At 45.4% G+C, this 9,864-nt stretch overlaps 1 protein-coding gene across 1 annotated transcript in view; it reads left to right on the forward strand.

The window, feature by feature from the left end:
- Positions 1 to 5,156, forward strand: part of LOC149307474 (immunoglobulin superfamily DCC subclass member 3-like) — a 56,854-nt gene extending 51,698 nt beyond the window's left edge. The window contains 6 exon segments of the mRNA XM_089538568.1: positions 1,356 to 1,544; positions 2,569 to 2,673; positions 2,852 to 2,990; positions 3,702 to 3,912; positions 4,988 to 5,104; positions 5,106 to 5,156. Coding sequence (XP_089394694.1) covers positions 1,356 to 1,544; positions 2,569 to 2,673; positions 2,852 to 2,990; positions 3,702 to 3,912; positions 4,988 to 5,104; positions 5,106 to 5,156 — 812 coding nt within the window.
- Positions 5,157 to 9,864: the final 4,708 nt, after the last annotated feature.

Here is a 9,864-nt window from a genome sequence, read left to right on the forward strand (position 1 = left end):
AGCGGCTTTCGATACCATAGACCATGGTATCCTTCTGGAACGCCTGGCAGAGGTGGGAATCGGGGGCACTGCGCTTCAGTGGTTCCGGTCCTACCTCTCTGGGAGGTTCCAGATGGTGCAGTTGGGAGACGTGTGCTCCGATAAGAGGGCCCTCACAACTGGGATCCCTCAAGGAGCCATTCTGTCTCCCATGCTATTTAACATTTACATGAAACCGCTGGGAGAGATCATCCGGAGACATGGGGCATGGGGTTATCAGTATGCTGATGACACCCAAATAATTTTCTCTATGTCTCCGACTGATGCAGTGACCGAGGATGGCGTCTCTCCTCTCGTGGCCTGCTTGGAGTCAGTAATGGGCTGGATGAGGGAAAACCGACTCAGTCTGAATCCAGAGAAAACGGAGGTACTTGTGATAGGTTCCTCTGGCCCAGGAATGGCGGTGGTTCCACCTGTCCTGAACGGGATCACGCTTCCTGTGAAGGACTCCGTGCGCAGTCTGGGGGTGCTTCTTGACTCGTCGCTTCACCTTACAGCTCAGGTGAATGCGACGGTCAAGAGCACCTGTTATCAGCTTCGGCTTATCTGCCAGCTGCGCCCATACCTGGCCCAGAGGGACCTTGAAACGGTGGTACATGCTCTGGTAACCTCTAGATTGGATTTCTGCAACGCGCTCTACATGGGGCAACCCTTATATCAGGCCCGGAAGCTACTGATGGTACAAAATATGGCAGCCAGACTGGTCACTGGTACTTCCAGGGCCAGCCATATTACACCTGTGTTGAAAGATCTGCATTGGCTGCCTATTCACTTCCGGGCACAGTATAAGGTGTTGGTGATTACCTATAAAGCCCTACATGGCTTGGGCCCAGGATACCTGGAGGACCGCCTCTCCCCATACATTCCGCCCCGCACCCTCAGAACTTCTGGGCAGCAATTACTTAAGGTTCCGGGGGCCAGACTAGCCTCCACAGGGAGGAGGTCGTATTCTATCATCGCCCCGGCCCTTTGGAACACGCTGCCCATAGAGCTCCGCTCGGCCACCTCCCTGGCTCAGTTTAGAAGGGATTTAAAGACCTTCTTATTTCGATCTGCATTCCCCGAATGAAGCCTTGGTTGGCCTTCCTCCCTCTTTTATCGGCAAGAGGGTTGGCTGTTTAGGTTTTTAAATTTGGTTTTAAGATGTGTATATGTAGATGTGTTTTATTATGTATTATGTATTTGTATTATTGTGTTATTATGTTGTTCACCGCCCTGATCGTTGGAAGGGCGGTATATAAATAAAATTTTTATTATTATTTATTAAGTACAAGGTCTACAGAAAGCTTCTCTTTTCCCTGTTGTTTCTTTTTCAGTGCCAGCGGTGCCATCTCTCTTCATTAAAGTCCTCAACAGCACCACTGTTCAAGCAACGTGGGAGCCCTCCATCAAGCTGGGACAACACGAAGGGTTCAAGCTCTACTACCGCAAGGTTCATCTGTCCCATTTCACCGGCCCCTTGCTTTTGCCCAGTAACGCCACATCTTACAACATCACCCATCTTGGTGAGTAAGAAGGATGAAGGAAACAGAAGATGAGTGACTAGTCCCTAGTGCCACTGAGAAGTACCTGCAGCCCTTCTCCTTCTCAGAAGCTCCATTGACTTCATCAAAATCTTTTTTCCTCCTCTCCCCACCATTGTCTTGGTCCCCATTCATTGATCCTTCTGCCCATGGCTGCCACAACCCACTTCTTGGAAAAGATGAAGCGAGTTCGTTTTCTGATGCTCCAGAGACTAGGACATGAATCAATGGATTCAAATTATAAGAAGAAAGATTCCACCTAAATGTTAGGAAGAACTTGTTGGACTTTGGCGGGTGGTGAACTCTCCTTCTTTGGAGGCTTTTGAGCAGCAGTTGGATGGCCATCTCTCATTTGGGCTTTAGTTGTGTATTGGTAGTTGGAATCCCAGTTAGAATAAACTCATTGAATAAACTGTTGAGTAGTGAGTCGACATGCAGGTAAATCCCACTGAGTCAATGGATGCACTCTATTCAGTACTGATAGTAGAGCTCAGATCCTTTCATTGCAAGGGTAGTATTAGATGGCCTTTGGGTCCCCTTCCAATTCTATGATTTGTCCTTTAGCCCTGTTTAAATATTTGAAGGGATGTCATATTGAGGAGGGAACTAGCTTGTTTTCTGCTGCTCCAGAGATTAGGGCCCGGAGCAATGGATGCAAGCTCCAGGAAAAGAGATTCGACCTCAACATTAGGAAGACCTTCCTGACAGTAAGGGCTGTTCGACAGTGGAACACACTCCCTTGGATTGTAGTGGAGTCTCCTTCCTTGGAGGTCTTTAAACAGAGGCTGGATGGTCATCTTTCAGGGATGCTTGGAGTGAGAGTTCCTGCATGGCAGAATGGGGTTGGACTGGATGGCCCTTGCAGTCTCTTCCAACTCTATGATTCTATGATCAAGGGGAGCATAGCACTTGAGCAATAATGTAGTTGGCCAGCTTTCCCATGGAGTGTAATGAACTCCCCACTCTTAAATGTGGATCTGAATCTTTTCCATCCTCTTCTTTTCAGATGCCTCAGTAGTGTATGAAGTCAAGCTCCTTGCGTACAACCAACATGGTGACGGGAATGCCACCGTCCGTTTTGTGTCCCTACGAGAGACCATCGAAAGAACAGGTGAGAGTTTCAACTTACATCCTATAACACACACTATACAACATTGTAATAAAATGGTGTCCCTTAAATAAAATGGTGAAATGAAGGTTTAAAACCCTGCTCTCTGGAGTCGTAGTCCAGTGCTCAAACCCCTACACCACGCTGGCCCTTGTTTCTTACAAACACTTTTTCTACACAGGGCTGAACCCACCTTGCAACTGTATGAAAGAAGAACAGACCAACAAGACCTCAGCTACCGGCATCATCATCGGGATCCACATTGGAGTCACTTGCATCATCTTCTGTGTTCTCTTCCTCATGTTTGGGTACAGAGGACGGTAAGAGTGCAGAATTTGGTGTGTGTGAAATGGATTTGGCTTTGCAAGTAGGTGCATGAGCTATCTCGGGAAACCTCCTTGCTTCAAGATCTCCCCAGAATCAAGAATGCTGTAGCTAAAATAAGGAGTCTTAATATACCACAAGTTGAACATGAATCAACCATGTGAGGCAGCAGCTCAAAAAGCCAATGCAATTCTTGGCTGCATCTTTAGGAGTATAGTGTCTTGGTCAAGGGAAGCAATACTCCATTCTGTTTGGTCAGACCTCACCTGGAATACTGTTTTCCAGTTCTGGACACCACAATTCAAGAAGGATATTGAAAAACTGGAATGTGTCCATAGGAGGGGGACCAAAATATAAAAGGTCTGGAAGCTGTGCCCTATGAGGAGCTGGGTATATTTAGCCTCAAGCAGAGATGGTTAAGAGGTGTCAGGATAGCCATGTTTGAATATTTGAAGCGATGTTGTATTGAGGATGGAGCAAGCTTCTTTTCTGCTGCTCCAGAGACTAGGGCATAGATCAATGGATTCAAGCTACAGGAAAAGAGATTCTACCTTGGGTCTTTTGCTTGCAAAGCATGCACTCTGCCATTGACCTGCACCTCTTCCCATAAACTTCCAGTTTCACAATTTCTATAAAGTCTGTGAAAATGGATGGTAAGAAGGATTTGTGTTAATCTCTTTCTCCCCTCCGGCCTTATGACTCCACAGACTACTCATGTGCAAAAATGTCCAGGAGCAGCTGTCAACACCACAGATCCCAAGAAGCCAGAGAAATGCTGCCAGTCTGGCCCTCAATGGATCTGCTCAGAGGGAAAGAGATGATCCAGATGCTAATGGGAAACAGCTGGACATGAATGAGCTGGAAAGGTTGTTCCCAGCACCGCCTTCCCAACCTGATCCACATGATAAAGACAGCATGGTAAGAAGTGAAGGGGAACAAGGACTTTGGTTTGCTTTCTTTATTTCATTATCTATAATCATGGCCTGAATCAGATTATTGGGCATGCATCCACACTGTAGAAATATAATGCAGTTTGACAGCACTTTAAATTCTCTAGTTCCATCATACAGAATCCTGAGGCTGGTCATTTTACAAGGTTTTTAGCCTTCTGTGCCAAAGAGCACTAGTGCCTCACAAAATGACAAATCCCAGGATTCTGTGGGATGGAGCCATGGCATTTAAAGTGGTGTCAAATTGCATTATTTCTACACTGTAGATGCATCTAGCAATGTGTAAATGCACTTTGTATTTGAGATTAGTTTTAATTCAAAGCCAAGGTGAAGGGTTAAAGCAACTACAGAGGAGGATAGGGGGCCATGGTTCACACCAGCAAGCCCCCCGTGGTTTGACCAGCACACCCAACACAACCAGGAGCTATGTTGTTATGCCACTTCCAGTTTCATTTTTGGCCTATATTTTTTGCATATTGCAAAAAGTTTGACCCATTTTTAACAGTCTGGGATGAAAATCTCCTTAATGTTATTTTTAAAAGAATCTCCAACAGATTGAACTGGGTGCTTCAATGAGACATTATGGCTGGCACTTTGGTACCCAGAAGACTACAAGTGGATCCCAGGTTCTCACCTGGCCTACCCTTGGGTTAATCCGAATGCATTTCATTGGAGGCAGAGACAGAAACATAGGCAGAGAAGATTCAAGTCATGAAGAAAAGGGAATTCATAGGGTCTGCTCATTCCAGGGACCTGTTTACACTACATAATTACATTGCTATGATTCCACTTTAACTGCCATGGGTCTGTCCTATGGTACTCTGGGGTATGTAGTTTGATAGTTGCAGGATTGCTCTGGCTGGGAATTCTCAGTGCCTCTCCCTACACTGCAACTCCCAGGATTTCATAGGCAGTCAAAGTAAAATCATAGTGCTATACTTGTGTGATATGAATGGGCCCCAGGACATTCAACATTTGTTTTTGCAGAAGGATTGTTAATAACTCATGTGCATTCAAATAACCCATTCCCCCCTTCTTCTCAGTTGGATCATACTCCTCCTACCTCACATGACGAAACCCAGATATCCACGCTTCCCCCCGATGAATTCAGCATCATCGAAGAGCGGAGCCACATGCCATTTCAAAACCTGCCCTCGGCGGAGGCTCCCAGTGGATGCCTGCTCAGCATCAGCCAAGAAGAACCAGCTTTGAACCCAGCTCCAACCAATGAAGGATAAGTGACCAAGACCGGTCAAGGCTTCTTAGAAGACTTTCCAGCCAACTTTTTATTAGTATCTGGTGATGTCTTTGAAACGACTCATCAATTCTCAGGTCAAGTTTAAGATTTCTACCGTCTGTTTCTGTACACAGACATGTGTGTACTGTAGACAGGCAGCCTTGCGGATGCTTCATGAAGTTTGTCTTTCTGGCCTTCCTCAGGTCTCTTGGGACCTTCCTTCCGATCCAGATCTTGGCCGTTCTTTCTGCAACGGCTGAGTTGGTGATTTCAGAAGACATCTTGGCCAACTTCTTGGTAACCATTGACACCAAATGTGATGGGACCTGTTTGTTGTCTCAGTTTGCCAATGTGTTTCCTCGCTGGCAGCTTTAGGAAGACTATTCCATGGATCCACTTTGGTAACATGTCGAGAGAACAGATTGTGACAGACCTATCCAACATTGGCTTCTCCCCAAAAATCCCGCAGGTGCTTGGTTGGCCAAACCTCTCCATGGATTTAATGACTCTTTCATCATGTGCGTTCGGCTCTATGTAATTCTCAGGATGGATTTTGTTTTCCCTTCTCTTCTTGTTGCCGATGAACTGTTTTAAAGGCAAAGCGAGCGTGTCAAATTTTTTAAAAACAGCCTGCATGAAGGCTACTGAAAGGAAAGACTTGGACAAACATCCCGAGTAATGTCCGAGTAGGATGAACCTACCTCAACCGGAATTGAATGTCTTCTGGGAAGAAGCAAAGCTCTTGTGTCTTCCTTTTTTTGTTGTTTTCAAAGCAAGTAGTGTAGCATTTGGTCAGTAGATGTTTTGGTACTACCTCAGAAGTCAACACCCCACGTCTACCATGTTGGTCGTCGGTTATATATATATATATATATATATATATTTTCCTTAATACAAAAGTATTCCTTTTCTTTCTCATTGTCGTCCCGATGTAAAGCACTTCCAAAACCTTGAAAGCAATGTTCTACCTCAAGATGTTTTTTATAGAAAGAACTATTGTCTCGTGTCGCCAGGACCTCCTCGGCCTTCATCTCTCTCTCATTTCGGCTCAGTTCCAGTTTCCCAAAAGAGCGAGGACAAAGAGCAACATAAGGACTCGTGTCCAGTAGCGGTCATGGATGACGTCTCCCCTTAGCGTTATAAGCTTTACTTTTAGACAAGTGGCTAGTTAACTTGTGTAGGATTTTTACTGTGTCAAGAGTTGCTTTTATATCATGTTTGTCTCTTTTTAAAATAACACACACAAAAACCCCCCTTTAAAGATTGTTAGGGCTGTCGTGAAAGGCAGGCCACTAAAGATAACCTAAAGATAACTTCTACGTGGGCAAACATGTGGCCTCCTATGGCCATGTTTGGAGCCCCCAAGGGTCCCCATTGTGGCCAAAACAAATGCTCCCCTCATGGGCAATAGCACCCCACACCTCTGGGGAGGCACTGTTGGCTATTTTGACTGTTTTTTCAGGTGTTTGGGGGGCCCTTTGACCTTTTTTAAGGCTGTGTTTGGAACCAATAGTTCCCAAAGTCTGGTCCTTCAGTCATTTTGGACTTCTGCTCACCGAATTCCTGACTGTTGGCCAAGCTTGTTGAAGCTTCTGGGAACTGAAGCCCAAAACACCTGGAGGGCCAAAGTTTGGGAACCACTGATCTATATGGTCTCTTTTTTTCCAGGACGTGGAAGCCTAAAAAGGGTGAAGGGGGGTGGAAAATGCCTGAAAATGTGGTTAAATGTCCATTAGCACTCATGCCCAGAGGCTTAGGAGGATGCTATGGAGTCAAAACGTTCTCTCCCCATAGAAATGTCAAGGGTCGGGGCAAGGAGTGTGTCAGTGGGTTGCATGGCCCTCCAGGGTCCCATGAGGGGTCAGTGCAGCCCACTAACCCCTGGAAGTTGCCCTCCACAGGTCCACAGGTTAGTGCTGAAGAGCTCTATCCAGAGCACATTCATGCCAGGGATGTTCATTTGATGATTGCAGGATTGAGTTGTGGTCATGTGGGTGAATGGGGCACCACAAGTGGACCTCTTGTGTCACTTTGCAGTGTACTTAAGGCTCCTCAGTGGAATTCATATGGCCAAGTTCCAGTCGTCCAGTGCCTTATATCAAGGCAAAATATGGGTCCACCTAACTTTAGTGTTCTCTCCATTGGCTGGCAGGGTCTCTTCATGGTTTTGGGTGGAGGATGGTCTTCTCCTCCTGGTACCAGAGATCCTTTTCCCTGAAAATGCTGTGAGTCAAGCATGGGGCCTCCTGCATGAAAACTGAGCGCTCTGTAACCAAGGTATGGCCTTCCTGAACATTTTATATGGATCCTCTTGTACTTCCAGATAGCCCTGCTCCCAGGTCATCATGCTTAAGATTAGTTATGGTTTCTCTGTGGGGTTATTATGTCCAGAGTGTGGAGTCCTTACATTTTGCAGATCTCAAAATATCCCAGCCCAACATGACTTGTATTGTCCTTTGCTACTAGAATCGATCAGTTGAATCCATGGGCTTTATCTATATGTTGGGTCAATGGATCTACTCTATTTGAGACTAAACAATTACTTCCAAAAACAACTTCAGCAACCTCAGCTTGGGCAATTGATCCAAGTATTGCCTGTGTTACTTGGTAGCCGCTCTTTAAGGCTGCAGGCCATGAGGAATCCTTGTTGCTTTAGCCCTGTTGGTTTAAATCCTTTAAACATGGAGATGCCAAGGGCACTGAACCTGGGAATTTGAGCGCAAAGCTTGTGCATTACCCATCCGGGGATAGGTAAAATAATACAAACCACCACATCATCCTAGAGGAAAGGGGTGCCATGCTAATCTCAGCATCTGGCTCGTTTTAGTACATGTGCCAAAGTGATGTGCTTGGACATGTGAACCAGGAAACTGTGAACCATGTGCATGTCTGTAGTGATCTGTGGCCTAGTCAGACCTGTGGGCTAAATGGGGAAGGATGCCACCAGAAGAGTCTCCAAACACTTATTGCTATTGGCATGGACGCTTGGCAGATGGACTCTCTTTGTTTGCTCTTTAGGTCTCTGGTGGTGGCACAGCTGGTGATAGACCTCAAGTCTGAAGCCTTAGAATGTAGCGTGTTTTCTCTATAGGTTGGTGAGCTACCTCAACCCTTCCTAGTCTATTCCTATGGGGCAAAGGACTCAGCAAAGCATGCATGAGTTGGACGGGTTTCTCCATTTCCAATGGGGCTGCTGGGGAAGAGAGCAGGGACACAAGAGACAAGGATGAGAATTCGATGCCAACTACATCTGGCGTTGCATTGAAGGTTGAAGGGTCCCATGTCCCTGGGGCAGTGAATCCACTCCAGGTTTTAAAGGTCAGACTTTAAAGAAGTTATCCAATCTGCTGCAATGTATCCCTAAGATATGTTCTATACCTTGGGTGTCTCCTGGGAAAAGAGCAGGATACAAATAAAGATGATGATGTGCAGCACCCACAAAGCCCCCAGATTAACTGAAAAACAAATTCCAAGAGGTTTTTCAATTCCCCAAGTGACTTAAAACCGCTTCAAAACGCAAAGATTTTGCTCACCCAACCTATCTTTAAAACCTACGAAAGTCCATCAAAATTGGAAGGGATGTCATCATCCGTTCCCTGTTTCACTTTTCAGCCAGTTTTCTGCATTTTGGGGCAAGTGATGGGTTCTTGCAAGTTTTTAAGGCATGCAGGGTGTTGGGAGAGCAAAACCGCTGTGGATTTGAACCATTTTGAAGGAAGGAGACATTGCAAGATTTTGGGTTTTTTTAATGTAAGGTGTCTAGGGGCTTTGATGCACTAATACAAAGTGGGATTCGCCTGTGTTTTGGGGTGAAATGGACTATGAACCTCTCCCCCAGTTGCCTACTTCTACTTTATAACTAACCAAAACCTGGAGCCTATCCACTGCCCCATTGACATGAGGTCCATCTACTACCAGTGCCTAGTTTGCAACCCAACTCTCTTCCCTTGAAAAGCATAAGTACACCTCCTACACTGGTTTGGAGGGCTATTGTAACCTGGGTGCAACCTGTTTCTGACCCATTGATGGTCCCAGCGTGCGCCAATCTCCCTTGCAAATGCAGAAGCCTTCTGGGCTGCATCCTCCATGCCCACAGCAGCAGCCACTTCATTCTCATGTTCTTTTTCTATGTATAATTTTATTTTAGTATCTTTAATTCCAATAGCTATTTTTATACCGGGGTTTTCGTTTAAAATAAAAATATTTTTTAGGTTAAAAAAAAGAAGCGAAAGGAATCCAAGAAGTATGAGAGGAGAAAGAAACTAGTTTGGGTTCTTTCTTTTTTTAAAGGAAAAAAATGCTTCAACAATATTATTTATGGCCTTTAAAAGAAAAGATAGAAAGAAATGTTAACTAAATACAGTGGTCCCTCCACATTCGTTGGGGTTAGGGGTTACGGACCCTTGTGAATCTGAACAAAATGCAAATAGCAAAACACTACAGTATAGTAGGAATCTGCAGGTTCTCTAGTGCAACTCTGTGGTCAACATCTGCCAACGGTTGGCCATAGAATAATGCTGGAGGACCTACAAATGCCTAGAGAAGTGTTTTCTCTAGGAACGTTTAGGTTCTCCGGCACAACTCTATGGTCAACGTCTGGCTGGGTTGCGCTGGAGGACTTGTAGAGATTCCTAGAGAGAACGCATTAATTGAATCCACCAATAATCAAACCGCAAAAGTGAA

Source organism: Sceloporus occidentalis, unplaced genomic scaffold, assembly GCF_023333645.1.
Source record: "Sceloporus occidentalis isolate IW3139 unplaced genomic scaffold, rSceOcc1.0.p SCAF_9, whole genome shotgun sequence".
Classification (NCBI taxonomy): domain Eukaryota; kingdom Metazoa; phylum Chordata; class Lepidosauria; order Squamata; family Phrynosomatidae; genus Sceloporus; species Sceloporus occidentalis.